Source organism: Rhododendron vialii, chromosome 12a, assembly GCF_030253575.1.
Source record: "Rhododendron vialii isolate Sample 1 chromosome 12a, ASM3025357v1".
Classification (NCBI taxonomy): domain Eukaryota; kingdom Viridiplantae; phylum Streptophyta; class Magnoliopsida; order Ericales; family Ericaceae; genus Rhododendron; species Rhododendron vialii.
The window spans coordinates 20,983,840-21,004,170 of record NC_080568.1 but is presented as its reverse complement, the minus strand read 5'-3'; the positions used below and the strand labels follow the sequence as shown (position 1 = coordinate 21,004,170).

Below are 20,331 nucleotides of genomic sequence, written 5' to 3'. Positions count from 1 at the left end.
CCCTCTTTTGGCGATGTTTTCTGAAAACGTTGTAAAAAGCCTGTTTTGGCGACATTTTTTCTGAAACACTGCTAAAAAAAGAGTCCGCAAAACCAGTTATTCCTATAGTGTGCTCTCTTTACCATACCTTTACTTCCAATATTACGAGAAAACATTTGAGCTTTTTCTACCAATTGGGGATTGGAAAACTAAAAAAATCTGGCAAAGGGAGAATAAATATTTCTCAAATAATAAGTGAAAAAAAAAACTTATTAAAAGAGTGGCAATTATATTTCTCAACTAGAATTATATTGTACGTTCACCCCAAGGGGTTTTGTCGAATGGGCATGACAGAGTCAACCAAATGGATTGCCTTCTAAATCTGAGGCCACTGAACATTTGAAGTGTCGTTATTGCAGGAACTTGGGATTAATTAGCTGTGTGTGTAAATTGGGTCTGAATATTCAATTACAAAATGAAAATTGAAAACGAAAGATGGTATATGTTGCTCATAGAAAAATCAAAGACAGTTCCATCACCAAATATTTATAGGGTCAAATGTGCCCTTTTTGAAAGGGTTCATTTCAAATGGTAGTAATGCTTTACGGTTATTTTTTTTTTGCTCTTTAATTACTTATGTAGTTTGGCTTTAATATTTAAATTCAAGGTAAAGTTCAGGTTTTTTTTTTTTTTTTTTTTGCTCTTTACTACTTATGTACTCCCTTCATCCGTAAAAAATGTCCAGCGCGTAAATATTTTTTTCTTGAAGTCCTCGTTTTACTTACCGGACTTTATTTTCGGAAGGGAGATATAGGGTATATTGTTGGGTCCAATATTTCCACTAATAATTGTATACTAACTTCGTCGAGAGCTAGAGTTTGTACAATTGTTATTACAACTGTTTGTGGTGGTAGAAAACTTGGTTTGGGGTTTTATAGTTGTAATAGAATTTCGGAAGTGGAAGAGCAAGAAAATATCCTAATCATTGGTGATGGAACTGTCTTTGACTTTTCTTTGAGATTATGTACCATCTTTCGTTTTCACTTTTCATTTTGCAATTGAATATTCAGACTCAATTTACACGCGGCTAATTAATCCCAAGTTCCTGAAGTAACGACACTTCAAATGTTTAGTGGCCTCAGATTTAGAAGGTAAGCCATTTGGTTGACTATGTCATGCCCATTCGACAAAACCCTTTGGGTGAATGTACAGTATAACTCCGGTTGTACTTGGGTTCTCTTAACATAATTGCCACTCTTTTAATAAGTTTTTTTTTTTCACTTATTATTTGAGAAATATTATTGTTCCCTTGCCAGATTTTTTTAGTTTTTCAATCCCCAATTGGTAGAAAAAGCTCAAATATTTTCTCGTAATATTACAAATAAAGGTATGGTGAAGACATAAATAACTGGTTTTGCCGATGCCGAGCAAAAAAAAAAAAGTGGTTTTGCCGATGCTTTTTTTAGCGGTGTTTCAAAAAAACTCGTCAGAACAGACTTTTTACGGCGTTTTCAGAAAAAAACGCAAAAGGGGGGATTTTTTACTCATGGATCAATCCGGACGTTTTTAAAAAAATGCCAGTATGGATCATTCGCAGCTTTTTTTAAATGCCAAAAACCTAAGCTGACTTTAGTATCCCGGCGTTTTTCGGGTCTTTTCCGGTGTTTTTAAAAATCGCCGTTGAAGGCAATTATTTTTGTATTGATATATATTGTTTTCTTTGCAAGCATCTTTTCTCAAATACGTTTTCTTTATCAGACAAAACTGCTCAAATATGGTTTATTCTGCTTACTTTTCATCTTTATGAATTTCTAATAAACTGGTTTATTATGCTTACTTTTCATCTTTATGTGTTTCTAATAAACTGGCACACAAAAAATTCATAAACTTGAAAAAATTCATAAACTTGAAAAAATTCATGAAAGACAAAAGAACTACTCCTACTAGATGAATATCAATTTGAACACGCCTATTTGTGTAACAAGAAAACTACTGGTGGTGCTCCTAAACACCAAGTTATTCAGTCGTGCAAATTTTACATGACAAATGATATAAAGAAATATTTATTTATTATTAATTAGCATGACAAATAAAACAGAATGGTAATTAATTAACGTCCAAATTTCCCCCCTAAGCAGGCCACACCAACTCCTATTTCGTAGAAAATTGGAGAAATGAAAAAATCTACATATAATATAGTAGCAAAGAAAATGGTACGATACGTATTTTTAATTTTTGATTACCTCAAAGTATATTTAAGCCAACTTAAACTACTCTGAATTCATCCAAGGGGGACTTATGTACTCACGCACATACTTTATAGTTTATACATATTCGAATCTATAGGTATGCGCTGTGCTCTTTTATTTCACTTTAAAGCCATCAACACAAAGCCTGCTCACCTACCATATATGTTACAAGTTTCATGGTTCATATTACAAAATTATGTGTCGATATATTATGAATGTCTCTTTTAATATTCTGAATTTCTATATAATTCAGCTAGCTAGTATGTACAAATTCAAATGTGGGCTTGTATCGTAACACTTTGAGTACTTAATACTTTTACTAATCAACAAGGAAATGTTTTTCTCCGTATTCATAATGAAGGCTGACATAGCCTTTCGTTATATAAATGTCAGGTGTACCAAGATATTGAAAAATCATCCCAAAAAACTCACTAAAATTGCGAAATTCACTTCTTTAAAATTGCTTGGACAATGAAACTAAAGGCCACAATGTGATATGCATGATGTGGTCACTAAAACATGATTAATATGACTGTTATGGGTCCTAATCCTAACTAATTAGGGGTCCACAAATGCATTCCGGGTGATTTCTGGGTAAAAATTCTTTGTACATAGCATTTTTGATTAATTATGAATACGGAGAAAAACATTTCCTTGTTTGATTACACTTTTATTCTTCTTTTCGATTTTTATGTAGTTTATCTTCTTTTAAAAAGAATACAAAGAAATAAATTTAACTTGCGTAGTGGGGTACAATTGGAAGTAAAAGAACTCCAATCAATGTTGCATTTAATGTTGTTTATTTATCCTAAACAAATTGTTATTGTTGATTACAAAACATTTAATGTAGAGTATAGTAAATATAATTTACTGTATTTAATACTCCCTCCTTCCTAAATTGGATGTCAATTTTTGATATTCGTGCCAATTTCTACTCCTTATATCTTTCAATTTGAATTTTAAAAAATATGCAACATGAATCTTATTTGATAGTTCTCAATTAATTATACTATACAAAGTTTTCAAACTCATGAAAAATATTATAAATTGAAAAATATAAGCGATGAAAAATGACACGGATTTCAAAAATTGTCATTCTTTTTGGGACGGAGAGAGTATGATTAAACTATTGCCCAAGGGCACTTATTAGCGGGACCGCAAGAGAAATGCTATAGTAATCATCTCTGGTGTCCACATTTTGAATCTCATATGGCATGTCATCACTGCATTAGTATGATATATGACAAGTGAGCTGTAATTTTCGAATATAATGGTGACATCTCACATGATATCCAAAATATGGTCATCAGAGATGTTCATGGAAGGATTAGTTTTAGTACAAAATTACATCTTTTAGTTTGCTTCTCCTAAGGTCTCAGGTTCAAAACTTTTTAGGTTCTACAACTTCTTAAGACCAGTCCATACGAAAATTTGCTCGGACTTTAATTGAGTTTCTGCAAGTAAGTGGTGGGATAATACTGTTTCAAAGTTAGTCGAGGTGCGCATTAGCTGCAAGTGGATGGTGGGATAATACCGCTCCAAAGTTAGTCGAGTTGCGCATCAGCTGGCCCGAACAACTGAGTTATGAAAAAAATTACTCCTCTTTTAGTAGATACAAATTTGGACAGTGCATAATATATACAGCAGCCGTGTGCCAGTTGCCAACAACTCCTATGCATAAATACAAACGTAAACCATAGTCTCCCTCCCTCCCCCCCTCAGCCCCCCCACCCCCCGCCCCCCCTTTCTCTCTCTAGATTTCTCTATTGGCGGCGAGCGATGGAGAATCACAACACACAGCCACTTCTCTCTCCAAGTGAGGACAACCGAACTTCCGAAAGCTACGAGCAAATCCTCCGGCCCAGCACTTCTTCCTTTTCGTCCTTCACCGCCGATCCCGACGACATAACTCCTGTCGCCGGCGTCGGGGACTTCTTCAAGAAATTCGGCGTGGAGTCCAGAAAGCTGTGGTACCTGGCTGGACCTGCCATCTTCACCAGCATCTGCCAATACTCCCTCGGCGCAATCACCCAAGTCTTTGCTGGCCAGGTCGGGACTATCGAACTTGCCGCCGTCTCCGTCGAGAACTCCGTCATCGCCGGTTTCTCTTTCGGCCTCTTGGTACTCTCATCCCTATATTAGAATTACGCTAATATTTTGGTGTCTACATCCGGGTGAATAAATATCCAATAAAAAAAAACATGCCAAATTTGTCATATTGTAGTTATCAAAATGTGGTCGCCAAATATTGATCATAATTTTGTTACTATTTCCATAATGTCCGATATAGTGTCCCAATTCTTGATACTCCATTCATCTATAGTGGTTGGGATGAAATTAATTCGGGAATACATCTCGCAGTGGTCCATTTATTAGTATTGAAAATATCTCAGCTGCCCAAGTCAATCTATGTGCAGTAAAAAAGTTACTAATTTTTTAAAATTTTTTGGACGATTTGGATCGATTGTCCGGTGGCCGGAGGCTGCCCGACGCGGCCGTCGGTGCATTTTCCCTATGTATCATCGGTACCAATATCATTTCGCTATGGGAAAAATGGTAACCCTGTTCCTCCTATTGCGAATGGGACAGTGTCATTTATCCTAAATTTTATTTAGGTCAAATCTCATTTCCCCACCTCTTGAATTATGTGATTTTTTTGTGTGTGCTTAAAAGATGTAAAAGACCATACACCTAGGGGTTGTCCTAGTAGTTTGCCCAGACTTTCTGAGTACTCTTCAAGATCTGGAGTTCGATTCTCTACAGGGTGAGTACCTTAAAGTAAGTGGGGGGCGTGACTGTTGTCGCAGCGCTAGCTCGCCCGGAAGTTTGGATTACGCAATCTGGTCCATTTAGTAACCTAGCAATAAGACTGTTCCTCCGTTAAAAAAAATGAAAGAAAGAAAGATGTAAAAGACCAAAATGTGACCCACATGGTTTTTCGACATTTTATATAGGAAACATAGTTTTAGGGTAGTGATTTTGACACACCTTTTTTGATAATGCCACACCCTGTAAGTGTATTTTTGCAAAAAAATACACTTGCAGAGTGTTGCATTATCAAAAAATGGTGTGGCAAAATCATTTCCCTAGTTTTAACTCTTTTGGTATTGCGACTTTTCAACTTTCGCCATTGACAAGAGGAGTTATTAGGATGACTCTTTTTACTTTCTATCGCTTTTAGTCTGAGTATTTATTCAATTGGGATTTTGCCACGTGATGCTCAACACCTCTTAACACCTCACATTCATGTGGGTTCATATGCATACGGGTGGATCTTGCATAAGCATTTGTTTTTAAGAAGTGCTAAAGCATAATTCGATGGTGTCACAAAACCACCAAATAATTTTGTTTTTAGTCCAAAAAGTTCAATCATAACAGATATGCCCCTCAACTCTGTCACACAGTTGGGCATGGGGAGTGCATTGGAGACTCTCTGTGGGCAAGCTTTTGGGGCAGGCCAACACGACATGCTCGGAATCTACATGCAACGTTCATGGGTCATTCTTACCTGCACGGCCTTCGTCGTGATGTTCTTATACATTTTCGCTACCCTGCTTCTACAACTCATAGGCCAGACCGAGGCCATATCGGAAGCCGCGGGGACTTTTGCGGTGTGGATGATTCCCCAACTCTACGCCTACGCGATCAATTTCCCGATCGCGAAATTCCTACAGTCGCAGAGCAAGATCATGGTGATGGCGTGGATTGCCGCCGTGGCTCTGGTTTTGCACACTCTGTTTAGCTGGCTTTTGATGTTGAAACTGGGGTGGGGACTGGTGGGCGCCGCCATAGTGCTGAATGCGTCGTGGTTGTTCATCGTGATTGCCCAACTAGTGTATATATGGAGTGGGACCTGTGGGAGAGCTTGGACGGGATTTTCGTGGAAGGCGTTTCAAAATCTCTGGGGCTTTGTTAGGTTGTCTCTTGCATCGGCTGTGATGCTCTGGTAAGATATCAAACCGAACCAAACCCAACCGAGGATATCTAACCTCATGTTATCTAACAATTTCTTCAATGATAAATGCAGCTTAGAAGTATGGTACTTCATGGCTTTGATCCTCTTTGCTGGTTACTTGAAGAACGCAGAAGTTTCGGTTGATGCATTATCAGTATGGTATGGTAGCATTCTCCAATCTTTCCACTGACTTTTTGTTTTGATGACTATTAGTTAATATCTTAATGAATGACTACTAGTCTAGAAACGTAACAAAACCCCAATGGCTTGGCCAAATGAGCATTAGAAAGTATATATGTTTGTTTTTTACGAGATCGTATGATTGAATCCTATAGAGGTCAAACATTTTAAATATTGGAGTTAGTAGAGGGCTTACTCAGTCGTTAACAATTAAAAGTCCCGAAATTAATTGAAGTGTGCGCAACATCCGGTTATAACAAAAAAAAATTACAAAGAAACGTAACAACCAGCTTTAAATTGGCCTAATTGTGATTACCAACTGGTCACATTTCGTACCATTTTGTTTTAAGTAGCCCATCCGAGGTCTCTCCTAACATGTTTTTTAATTAATATATACTGCTTTTTGAATGGTAAGTAGGTTATAGGTACGACTGAATCACGTGTTAAGTTTCGTATACTAGCATATATAATTAAACCTGTGAGACCCAAGCACGTTGCAAAGACAAAAAACAAGTACGATTTGTCGTTTATTTACTTATAAAATTAAGGATTTCTTAGAAATTAGATCAATAAACCCATGACCTCAACTTTAGACAATAGGGGTTTATCTTACTAATCATTTTGTACTTCGTACTTGTGTTTGCGTGTTCTAATCATATATGGTTGACGTTTGCCCACACGTTTTGGATCCACTCTAGTCCAAGTAGGGAGGGGGGGGGGGCTGCTGTCCCTGAATTCGGGGTCCACTCCGGTCTCGTTCCGATAATCGAAAGTGTTCACTTTGTAGAGCTTGTCGAGTAGAACAACTATGCAAAAAATTAGCTTAATTGGATATCATTAAGTGTCTGATCGGAACCTTTTTATCTTGAAAAGAATGGATCCGAAACACTGGATCAAATCCACTGTAACCCTTGGACCGAGAGTTATATGGACTCTGATCAGGTATTTAATGATATCCAATTAAGCTGATTTTTTGCATAATTGTTCTATTTGACGAGCTCTACAAAGTGATCGCTTCCGATCATCGGAGTGAGACCGGAGTGGACCCCGAATTCGGGGATAGCAACCCCCCCCCCCCCCCCCCCCCCCCCCTCCGTCCAAGTAATGGACTAGAGGAGACGAGAAAATTTTGGTTGCAAATTGGGTACCATGTGGTATCAGTGTTGGAGCACATTTGAGCTATTCAAACAATGCAATCGACGGCTCGTATTGAAACACTCTCTTCCTTTTTTTTTTTAAATCCATTCAGTACCTTTCAAACCAAGCCGGTTACATGTTTGGACGGCTCGGATATGTTGCACGAGTACCACGTCAGCCGAACTCCATTTGTTGCATTAATGGTATTTGAATTTATTCAGAGACTCCTTTCGATTAAAATCTTTTACCGGAAACAACTTTTATAATTTGAACAAATTCGAATCATTGATTATTCCAATATATTATTTAGATTTGGAGTGCTTATGTTGGACGGGTGATTCAATTCGTACGTGTAAAAGGTTGTCTTAGATCTATCTACAAATCAACCTATAACCCCAACCGTAGTCATCGGAGTTTGTCTGATCATTGTGTTTATTTGTTAGTAATTTGTTATAGTCATACATATGGCTGACGTTTGCCCACACGTAAGAACTCTCAGCTGCCGACCATTAATAGAGGTGTTTTCGCTAAATAATTAAGTCTGATTATTATTATTTTTTTGTCATAATTCAATTTTTTTTCGTATTTTTTAGTTTTGTGTTGATTTTTTTTGATTTATTAGTTTGTCTTCACGAGAGAAATTTTATAAGAAAAAAAATAGTCAGAATCTTTAAATAGATCACTAAAGACAAAAATAATCAAAAAGAGGAAAACTTTTGAAATTATTTTTGTCTTTATTCAAAAAATTATATGTTTGATTCACAATTCTTGACTTTTTAGATTCATCTCATTAGTACGAATTAATAATCCAAAAAAAAATGACAAACTAATAAATGCAAAAATAAAAAAAAAGTTGTATAGCGAAATGATTTTCACACTCCTCTTTTTATAATTCAGACTTTTTTTTCCTTCTTTATTCACATGAATTTACTATATTGCGCTTATTTTGATACACTTTTTCACACATCCAAGGGCAACATTGTAAATTAATGTGGATAAAGACCAAAAAAAGAATGGATTTTAAAAAAGGAGAGTGTGGAAATCATTTCCCTGTGTATAACAGAAATATATATATATATATATATATATATATATATATATATATATTGCTCAAGTATTTAGCCAAAACATTAGATAAAAAAGGGATTAATTAAAAGCTGGACCACTCTGTTCTGTTCAAAATTAAAAGCTGGACCACACACAACGACTCTGGTAAAGTGATGAGATGGGATTAAAAATAAAAGTTTGTTTTGACATACTCCATGAGAGGTGGATATCAACTTTTTATGTCTGACAACTTAGAAAAGCAGAGTCATATATAATTGAAGTTAGAGGCATACAATCTTGTCTATGTGTTATATCAACTATCAAGTCTAAAAAGCAAACATATTTATTGGAATTTTATTTAAAAAAAAACCTCAGGCGAGCAAATTTTTATTATTTTGACTTGCTTAAAATTATGAAACTTGGATAAGACGGTCGGCGACTCAATCACCCTCTGGTGCATCCTCGGTTGTGCGCAAATTTTAGTCGAGATGATCTACCAATGCCACCTTAATTACCTGTACGAAATTCTAGCTCTGACTAGTTTTCAATGGCAATTAGGTTGTGATTTCTGAAGTTGTAGAAGTTTTCATGTGTTATTTTATGCTTTTCCGTTGCACATTCGGTACCCTTCTTGATTCATCAATGTCATTGGTGGGTTAGAGTTGAGACAGAAGGGACGTTCAAAAAAGATAAACAAGGGTACAAAAATTGAACTAGTAGTACGAGAGATATGGCACGGGTGCACGTCATGGGCGCAGACATGGCATTGCACGCGCACGATGTGGGAACGAGCTCGACACGGGTACGAGATTGGCATCGTCTGTGGTGTGCCCATGGGCTATGCCGGGCCGAGAGTTCTCTAATAAATGGGCTGCAAGGCACATCACAAAGCAAGCTAGGGACCGAAAATAAACGGGTCAGGCCAGCACAACACTCCCATTTGACAATTGACACCTCTATCTATAGCCATTGATACTTTCCAGAAAAAGTTTAATGTAAAATGTAAATTTATTGTCATTGTTAATTAGCTAGTTATACTGCTACTCCATTTGTCAAATTTCGTACTTGCTTCTGCAGCATGAACATATTAGGTTGGACAATCATGGTAGCTTTGGGATGCAATGCAGCCATAAGGTTAGTCCTGAAGGAAATACTATATACTCCTTTACATTTTATGTTATTATTCTCAAATATATCATTTATTTAACACACATAAATTTCCATCTCGTCATAGTAAGAGAGAAATTGATTGACAGAGAATTTTTTGTGCAGTGTAAGAGTGTCGAATGAATTAGGCGCAGCGCATCCGAGAACTGCGAAATTCTCAGTGGTGGTGGTGGTGTTAACTTCATTTTCGATTGGGCTTGTAATCTCACTCATTCTGTTCCTGGCTCGAAATGTGTATCCATCCTTGTTTTCAAGCAGTGAAGAAGTACAAGAACTTGTCTATAACCTCACTCCTTTGTTGGGAACCTGCATTATTATTAACAACGTTCAACCTGTTCTCTCAGGTACGTACCGTTTTTTTTTGCTCGTAATTGATACCGCCGAGTTGTTAAATTGGGTTCGGATTCCCTTTGCTTAAAACTCGGACTGGACGGGGCATCTCGAATCTGGACCATATATACATTGGTATTATCGATGGTTCAGGTTTGATAGAGACTCTTGCCGGTATGTTCCCAGTAAGAGTCTTTGAGTAAATGGAAACCATTAATTGCAACAATGAATAATCCATATTTGAATTGCCGTCCAGTCTAAATTAAATTACTGACCTATGGTTGTAGTTTTCTTCCATTTTCGTCGATCTCTTCTTTAGATTATTGACCGTATTTTTGTGCATGTTTTCAATCATGTTTTGTTCCCGTTGGACAAAAATTGTGGTTCCGTCCCTGATTATAACAAGCGGCCGTTAATCATTGTTGCAGGGGTGGCAATTGGAGCAGGTTGGCAAGCCGTGGTTGCTTATGTGAATATAGCATGTTACTATGTATTGGGCGTTCCTTTGGGGCTTCTAATGGGTTTCAAACTCAACTTGGGTGTGAAGGTAAAGTATTTTAAATATTTTGGTACCTCTTTAAATTCTTCTAATCCTTGTAACTTTTCAAGACTATTTCAGATAGAGACAGAGCTAGGATTTACCTAGGAGGCGGCTAGAACTTAGAACCACATGAAAAAAATTCACAGTATTATTAGGCCTCATAAAACTGCTTATGCATAATGTTGTTAATACCTTATTTTGCATGCACTTGGATTTATTAAGCTAATGGATAAGATTTTTTTTTTTCCCTTTTCAGGGGATTTGGATTGGCATGCTGTTAGGAACGGTTGTTCAAACTATTGTCCTATTTGTGATGATTTATCGAACCAACTGGAATAAAGAGGTAAATTTAATTTTTCCTGTTCGATTGCAAATATTTGTTAAGGAAAAATGTTAGTTAGAGAGGATTCAAGAAGGCTGCAAAAGTTAAAGAAAAATTATGACCAAAGAGTTTCGTTGAATTAGTGATGAGATAATGTTGATAAAGAGCAAAGAAATACGGAACGGGGCCTTATTTCATTGCTTTTTATCAACATTATCTCATCACTAATTCAACAAGATTCTTTGGTCATGATTTTGCTTTAACTTTTGCAACCATCTCGAAGCCCCTCCAATTAACATTTTTCCTTGAGTATAGTTCATAACATGATATAATGGTATTTTGCCTATTAGTCAAACTTACTTCTTGTAAGTTCTATTTCAACAAATAAATTAAGTGAGACTGTACTGAATTTTGTTTGTTGCAGGCTTCTATAGCTGGGAATAGAATAAGACAATGGGGTGGAGAAACAGATGACAAAGTGAACGACATAGAGAAATGAAATGAATGAGAGAGAGAGAGAGAGAGAGAGAGGCATATATCGCATGAAATTGAGGAGAGTAGTGTCTGAAATTTTGGCAAAGTTCATTGAAGTTGCTAAGATAGCATTACTGCAATTTTTTTTTGTTGTTGTTGTTCTTTATAAAAGGCAATTTCTTTGTAGAAATCTCGAGGTGGGTGCCTATTTAATTCGCAGCTTGGATTGAAATTACCGACGAGTTTCAACATCATTTTCAATGGAAAACTACATCACATTTAGAAGAGTGGTGGAACTGATAAACTTATTTATTTGTCGAAGTTATTTTTGGAATTGGAACGAAAACAAATGCATTAATTGATGGTTTGGGGGATGAATTGGAAACAGGAGTGGACATTTTTTTAAACAGGAAAAAGGGTGAGAGAGGGGAGGGACGATTAGGCATAGCAATCCTCGTCAAGATGTGAATATAGAAACTCTAGACCCATGGCCTATTTAGGGAGCTATCAAAGAGCCATGTATGGCTTGTTCCTCACCCCCACGAATTATGTAGTAGTAAAACACAGCTGGTCTTCGCAGGATGTCAAAGTTCGAAGGGGCGTCAATCGCACAACTCGAACCTTAAACTTCTTGACCACGCAAATCGCTTGAGAGTAAGCTATGAACCATTAGGCTGTCACCGGTGGTGAAATGGGAGCCGACATAATCCCATCAGTTTACGCTCTAAAAACAGAAAACCTCCAAGACTGTAGTAAAAACATTTTTTGAACTTGTCTCGGAATTCCAAATCAATGGATCATTTTTATTTGTTTTTTATTAATTCGTGGTATCCGGATTTATATACGCGGACCTCCAATATTTAGTGTGTGGAGTCTGTGGACTCTGGAGTCTCTGAAGCCCACTTGTAATCCGAAGTCCGCCCAACAACGAAATCAAGCTTATGAGTGCAAATCATAAATCTTCCCTCCCCTTCTTTAAAAGGCTAATTTAAACTTCAAAATTGTGACATGTATGTATATGCATGAATATTACTCCATCCGTCCTTTTTATTTTTTTCCAATTCTACTATTTTTGACATCTCAAAAAATTGCTTATATTTTAATTTGTATATGCATGAATATTATTCTATCCGACCTAATGTTCAATCGTGGATCAGAGTCACAGATCTAAGGGTGTTGGAGATCCGACAACTTGCTTGTCGAAGGTTTGTTGGGAGGCCACCAGTTGGTGGTCGGCTAGTGGCGGATCTGGCAAATGGGTGGCGTACGACATGATAAAGGTGAGGAGGCTCCCCGTAGGAGTAGATGAAGATGTATTTGGATGTAGTTGTGGTATGTCACCGATTCTGTTTGTAACGGTCGCTGAAATGATATTGTTATTTGGATACTTCATGTATCTATTGAGCAATATCCCGGCTTCAGCGGTTGTATCGGAATCAGCAGGGAGTTGGCGATGGCGGTGCTGGATTTTATCAGGTGTTTGAGGAGTTTTTTGATTAGTCATGGTTCGGCGTCGAAATGGGGGAGGCTGTCAAAGGGATATTACATTGGTTAGGGTTAGGTTTAGGTTTTGGACTTCTTGGATTGGACTTGGCCATAGGTGTTTGTATGGTTTTTTTTTTATGTGTTTCGGATTTGGCCCACTGGAGTTTTTGAGCTTTGTCCCATTAGAAGTTTTTTGTTTTCATCCAATGGTCGAATCCTCCTCCCTTCTCCTCCGACTTGATGTATCTTTTGTAGAGTTTTCTTGAATAAACCTATTTTTTTTGGGCCTATTAAAAAAAAGGAGGGAGTAGTACCAATATGTGAGTTTCGCTTGCTGGGCGGGCTTCAAAATCCCCTCCCAAGGCCGGCCCGTTTCACCATTAAGCCTCAAAAAGTTGCTCTCCGGCCCTGTACAAATGTGGTGTTTTGTGGCTATGAAGTCTATCCACATCACTAAAGATCGGGTTGAAATCTTGAATATTTAAAGAATATTCTTAAAGAAACTATTTACCCCATTTTCAGTTATTTACACCGATCTTTTCCTCTTCCGTCTATAAATTTCCCTAAAAATGGAAGGCGAAAAAAAAAATTTCATTCGGACCCAAAAACAAATAATGCTATGTTATTTACCGGGAAAAAAAAAAATGCTATTTTGATCAAATTGGTGTAGACTCCTTAATTCCTGATGCTGAGTCACATTTTTAATTTACTGAAAAGACCCCACAGGTTAACAGCACTCTAACTAGGGGTGAGCAATGAACGAATGAGTCTAGTTTTATGGTAAACCAATAATCGAACCAAACCAATCCATGAAATTCATAGAATCAAATGAATCCAAATCTGGAAAATAGGTTTTTTTTTTTTTTTTGAAACACGGTTCGCTTGAAATTGAGATTTCATATTCATAAACTATTTAAAGTACTTAAAATTTGCATAAATAAGTTTAACCAAAACTTACATTAAAGCTAGTTCTTAAAATCACCAAAACTAAACACTAACATCAACCAACTCTTACTAATCGAACTACACGTTCAATCAACAATGCCCCTATGGATCTTGGAAACTAGAATCACAAAAATCGCAAAGCAAAGCAAAGCAAAATAGTGCGTAAAGAATAGAAAAAAAAACACACAGGTATATTTGGAAAACCTTAATGCAAGAAAAAAATCACGAGAGCCACACTAATCCATTATAATTGAAATTGGACTATAAATCTTCTCTGCTCTCTGAGAACTATTTTTCTCTTGCCTCCTCTATTTTTTTTGAAACTCTCGTAAACTCTAATTATAATTGAACTGCGTTATAAATAGGTAAGGTCATGGCCAAAATTACCCCTGCCAAAAGTGGAAATATCATTTGTACCGTGGACTTTAAGGATCCGATTTTGTTTAATTTTTTAGGACTTTTACCTTACGTACCCAATACCCATCAAGAATATTAATCACCGAAATAATCGATTGGATCGAATATCGTTTCACATGAATTCAGACCGTATTCCTCTTTAAAGAAATTATAATACGTAATTGAAAAAATAACTTTGATCGGAGATCAGTTGAACTCATATTTCTCAAGATAATTACATTCTGAAATCATATAAAACGGTACCACATCGATGTAGTTTTTTGAGGGGATTGATGTTGTCGACTAGGTTTGAAAGGTGAATGATTTGGATCATTTGGGCTTGAATTGGGAAGAACCTGCAAAGAGGCAAACTAGACCGTACAGTCCATTTTTAACAAATATATTGGAGTTGTTCAAGCTAAACTATTTTTTTTTTCTCAGTAAAAGAAATTTATTAATTTCTGAAAAGATATAAAGATTAAAAGGACAAGGACATCCGAAGAAAAAATTACTAACCTAAGACTATCCGAGACCCAAAACGTTGGCAAGAGACAAACAAAAAAGGCAAAGCCCAAACCCTAAGAAAAAAAAAATCCTAAACAGCCACCTACACCCAAAAAACAGCTGCCAAACAAAGAGGACGCTTGTAGACACAGCCATACCAAAGAAAAAACGAAAGCCACTGCTTCGTCGCAACCTAACCTCTTAGAAAGGTTCACACCCCAAGCGTAGGGCTAGGTCGTTGAAAGCATAATAACCGATAAGACCGGAATCGATCCCACAGAGAAATCTTTTTTAGCGAATTTGGATTAGATGTTGTGTAGAGAGTTATGGCGTTCAAGCGGCCAACTTTGGTTTTCGAATTGAATGACGAAATTTAAACTCGGAATTAAACTAGATTAAAGATGGTTGAGTCAAAGGGATTGATTTACCCACAACTTAGCCGTCAAACGGTTTCTTCATCTAACTCAAGAGTGGACCGAAACCGTCCGGATTCCACTAGAAGAATTAAAAGCTGAAGACTGCTAATAACTTAATTCAAAGATCTAATTCAAATTGAACTCATTTAACGCAAGTGAGAGACGAAAAAAGATCGTTCGCACGGGTAGGATTATCAAGCTCGTAGCACAAGGCGATAACCTTCATTGATCAAAGAAGCCACAATCCCCATGATCAAAACTAGACATCATGGGTTTAATTCATTCAAAACCTTGAAATTAAGCTAAAGTTTAAGATAAACCATTTCAACCACTAAATTATAGAGTGAACCTCACCCCATGACCAAACCTTTGAACTACTCACACATAGCAAAAGGACTAGAAAAAGAGTTTAGCATAGAAAACATGATTCACCGATGAAAACGAAAATAAACTAGATTTAATAGAAGATCCAAACCATAGTTACAACATTAATACATGAGAAAACATCAAAACACATAAACTTACTTGAGTTGTTGAAGATTGAAAGCTTGAAAAACTAAGAACACAACATGGAAATCCTAGAAAGCAAGAAAAAGACTTTGGCCTAAACTAACTAACTATCTATGGCCATTAATGGCTTACAAAGCTATTTATAGGCCTTACAAATCAGCCATAAAATGGACCAAAAGGTCCCCAAAATATCCCAAAAACATACTGGAGGTAGAAACTTTTCATAGATGGAAGGTTGAAAAAGTTAACAAGAATCTGCACTACGGGCTTTGGTACCAATACCTAAAAAATGAGGTATTGGTACCAACTGAACTGTCTTCCAATTCGGCATGATGGTACCAATACCTAAAAAATGAGGTATTGGTACCTCTGTGCAAAAACTGCAGAACTGAACAGCTTGGTCCACCAAGCCTTCTTGTAGTCCGACGGCCTTCCGATGCTTCATTACATGATCAATGGGACTTGGCGGAGGTGTCCCTAGTGGCCTTGGAGTCTCGGATACCCTCGAGGGCCATCCTCGATGCATATGCCTTGCTTGAAACACTTTGGCATACTCCTTGCCATCTCGACCACCGAACGTCCTACAAGGCTTCTTAGAGTGCCATTAGGTTCCAGTGACAATGAAACATGTGTTGTTGGGCACTTGGACACTTGGCTACATCCCGGAACGTCCCTTGGCGTACAAAATCGCCTTATTAGCACGTTTTACCTTAAACACACACAAAAATACCTTACGTGCATTATGGGATAAAAACGACAACATATATGTACAAACACAACATACTAGAGGACTTAAGCACCAAAAATATGTATTATTGGGTGCTTATCACACCCCCCAACTTGAACTTTGCTAGTCCCTAGCAAACTAAAACAAAATGTATTTAACTAAACTATGCAATCTTCCCGAGATACAAAAACTATGCTCAACTACTACAACTAGGCAAGAGTCCAAAACACCCCTTCAAATTCGATCATATGCAATTCACGCACAAACATGCCATGAACTAGGATGAACAAACTATGCCATATTAGAGCAGTCAAGCATGCATGCACCACAACGAGTTTCGACTCCAAAACTCACTAGGATAATGCTCTTATTCGACTTTTCACACAGTGAGATACAAGGTACATCCCATGACAAGCGCTAGCGAGTAAATGCAATAGCCAGAGACAAAAAGCTATGCATGCTATCAAAAGAGCGCTAAGAACGAAAGGAAAGCTAATTATTCACAACTATGCACGACAAAGGATAAATCATACTCAAAAAATAGAAAATATCAATCATGCATCAAACGGAATTAAGTAGCGTACAAAAGATCAACGAAGGACTTTATTAGCTTATAATGACCTTGGATACAAAGGGAAAGGGACCACAAAAATATAGTGGCCATATACTTGCACAGTTCATCTACTCTTGGCCACTACCAACCCTAAACTACCCAAGGCATGGCCATATATTGGCCAAACACCAAACAAAGTTATGAAAAAAATAAAGAAAAACTACTACCACCGACTTAACAACACATAGTCGTCATCCTCATCCGGCTCCTCATGATATTGAGCCTCGAGCTCCCCCTTTCCATCGGACTCTTCCTCATCCGGAATGTAAGCTAACCCAGAGGTCACACCAATCCTCTCATCATAGTATTCAACCCTCTTCCGAATATGATTTTGCTCTTTAATATCATTTCTTTGATTTTCTTTGAGGAATAGGGACATTTGAATTGAGATTTGTAGTGAGAGAGATTGAGGGGCCAATTTGAGAGCTTGGGAGAGGGAGATGAAAATTTGGTGCTTTAGCTTTTGTAATGGGAAAGGAGAGATAAGGAATCACGTACAACTTCTCCGCCTTTTTGTATCCCAACCACTTCTATCATCTTCACCCCACTCCAAACTTCCTTGAATCTTTGAAAACCATTGACACACAACCCTCCAAACATCCGGTTGCCTAGGTTTGAACAATGGAAGAGACTCGGACTGTGGTTCAAAACAAGGACGATGAGACTCTTATGTGGTTTAATCAAACAAAAATGCCTTGAATCATTTCCTAAGTACGCTAGCAACTCCAATAAGATGCATGAAAGATATAAACACTACTTAAGCATGCACAAAAGGTGTTATTTATGCAAGTGCAGAATAGGAGAACGAAAAGCATGGGATGGTTATGAAACGAATCTCTACTCTAGCGATGCATAACACTTGACTTGATTTTTAGGCTCAACTTGTTCATCAACGTTCATGTATATGCATGTGATATAGATTCAAACAAAAAATCAAATTCGACGGGATACATAACTCTTGCCATATTGACACAATTGAGCATATTTAAAGTATCTAACAAGAGAAATTACTACTAACAAGGGAGGATTGCACAAAAAATTTGAAAATTTTACCAAAGACAGAAAAATGAGACAAGTCTCATGAACATATATATCCCTCCCCCCAACTTAAACGATGCTATTTTCTCATAGCATGGAGAACAACAGTATTGAGAGGGAAAGAATAAAAGATTGTACCTCTGGAGGGAATGTCAACCCCCATATACTTCGACCAAGTTGGAGGCTTTCTTGTCATAGCTTCCCTTCATCATTGGAACTGCTTCCAAGGCTCACTCTTTCGGCTCCTCCATCGGAACCACAGCTAGTCACACAAGGTCATCGCTGGGGCTTTTTTGGTCTTACAACCGCGACACGTAATCGCACCCATGCTTAGGGCTCCTGAATGCCTCACTTACCATAGCTTTTAGACCTAAACCACCAAGGCTGGTATGGTAGCATGCTTACCCTGCAACAGACTTAAGAACCAACTACCTACTAAAAAGCAAATGACATTAGTACCGCCCGGCTCGTGTTATCCGGCCCTAACAACTAACAAGTAAAATTAAATCCACCAAATCGTCACGTGATTGAACGGGTACTACTTTTCTCCCCATTTCTCACTTAAAGCATGGTAGAGCAAGTCATGCAACAACTTCAAGTTCAAAACGGGTGGCTATACCTGACCGTCAAAAGAGCAAAAGAAAAAAAAAAGAAAAGAGAGGGAGAAAAAGAAAGAGTTTATGTACGTTCAGCCAAACGCGGGCCCCGAACATTTAATATGCCAATGAGCGCTAATAAAATGAACATAGCACTCCACTCCACACTTTGCTTCAAAAATTGAATTCGACCATGCCACAAAAATAGATACTTTGAGTACCGCAATTGCTGAAATCCTTTGAGAAATTTAATTTCAACCAAGTGTGCATTCCACAATAGATTGATTTTCAAAGAGTTGACAAAATCTACAATATAAAGATAGTAAACCAAATCAAATTCATCAACACCAACAAAATCAATCAATTCGACTTTTAAAAGCTCTTGCACTTGGGGAGACTCGGTACGAAGGGTGGCATCATCTAAAGCTGAGAGTATTGGATGGTTCAAAATTTCTATGGAAGGTATCTCCTCAAAGGAAGGAGACAAACTCTCAGGTCTATTCACATTCTTCTCATCCTGCTCATTCAACAGAGCATACAAAAAGTCTACCTCCGCATTCGTGTCCTCAAAAATGAGAAATTTCTCCCTCGGATCGTCACACAAAAAGGGATCCATAGGGGGAGAACACTGGATATCAGGCTCAACATTTGGCTCACCACCCCAATCAGACTCTGAGGAGTTGTCAGAATATAAACTAACATCTTCAACAAAGATATGCGGCTCAATATCCTCTTCCATGGCATTTGAGTTGGAATCTTAAAAATGTTTAACAAAAACCCTAGATTGCAAAGTTTGAGCCAATAGATCAAAGAAATCTAATGCTTCAACGGGTTCTTTATCAAACAGTTTACTATCGCACAACACATCTATGAAAGCATGACTCTTGTGAGAAAGTCCATCATAAAAATAGTTAGCAATTTGAAAATTTTCAAAGCAATGATTCGGGACCGCAATGAGCAAGTCCTTGTATCTTCCCCAACATGCATAAAATGACTCATTCTCTCTTTCAGCAAAAGTTTGAATTTGTTTCTTGAGAGCAAACCAATTGGTAATGGTCATACGACTTTTAAAAATATTGGCGTCATGAGTGGCTATGCAAGGGGGTGTGATAATTTGCTTGGGACAAAGGTAATCCCTCAAGGTCTTATGGGGTACTTCCCAATTAGTTGCCGCCATTCTATTAGATAAATAAGACATAAAGTAAACAGGCTAGAGGGGCTATCCGCCACCTCTCTCAAAACAGTTCCGTGGGGTTAAGCCACCTCCACGTTATATAGATAAAATGCAGCAAAAAGGCAATTGATGCTCAGTCTAGCTTCGTTACACCTCAAGTCGAATTGGTGGCTCAGTTAGAGGTATCGGCTAAGTCAAGTTCAAATTACACAAAGAAAAAAGAAACGGAGTACTTACAGTGGTTTGTCGAACCTCCAAATAAGCTATATTAAGAATTTCTCGGCAACGGCGCCAAAAATGCTTCGTCGCAACCTAACCTCTTAGAAAGGTTCACACCCCAAGCGTAGGGCTAGGTCGTTGAAAGCATAATAACCGGTAAGACCGGAATCGTTCCCACAGAGAAATCTTCTTTAGCGAATTTGGATTAGATGTTGTGTAAAGAGTTGTGGCGTTCAAGCGGCCAACTTTGGTTTTCGAATTGAATGACGAAATTTAAACTCGGAATTAAACTAGATTAAAGATGGTTGAGTCAAAGGGATTGATTTA

At 37.6% G+C, this 20,331-nt stretch overlaps 1 protein-coding gene across 1 annotated transcript; it reads left to right on the top strand.

Annotated features, from left to right (window-relative positions):
• Positions 1-3,939: 3,939 nt before the first annotated feature.
• LOC131311167 (protein DETOXIFICATION 29-like) lies at positions 3,940-11,616 on the top strand. The gene is made up of 8 exons (XM_058338508.1): positions 3,940-4,349; positions 5,633-6,174; positions 6,256-6,342; positions 9,625-9,681; positions 9,820-10,058; positions 10,473-10,591; positions 10,842-10,928; positions 11,332-11,616. Exons 1-8 carry the CDS (start codon positions 4,008-4,010, stop codon positions 11,404-11,406), a joined length of 1,548 nt encoding a protein of 515 aa, XP_058194491.1. The 5' UTR covers positions 3,940-4,007; the 3' UTR covers positions 11,407-11,616.
• The last annotated feature ends 8,715 nt before the right edge of the window (positions 11,617-20,331 follow it).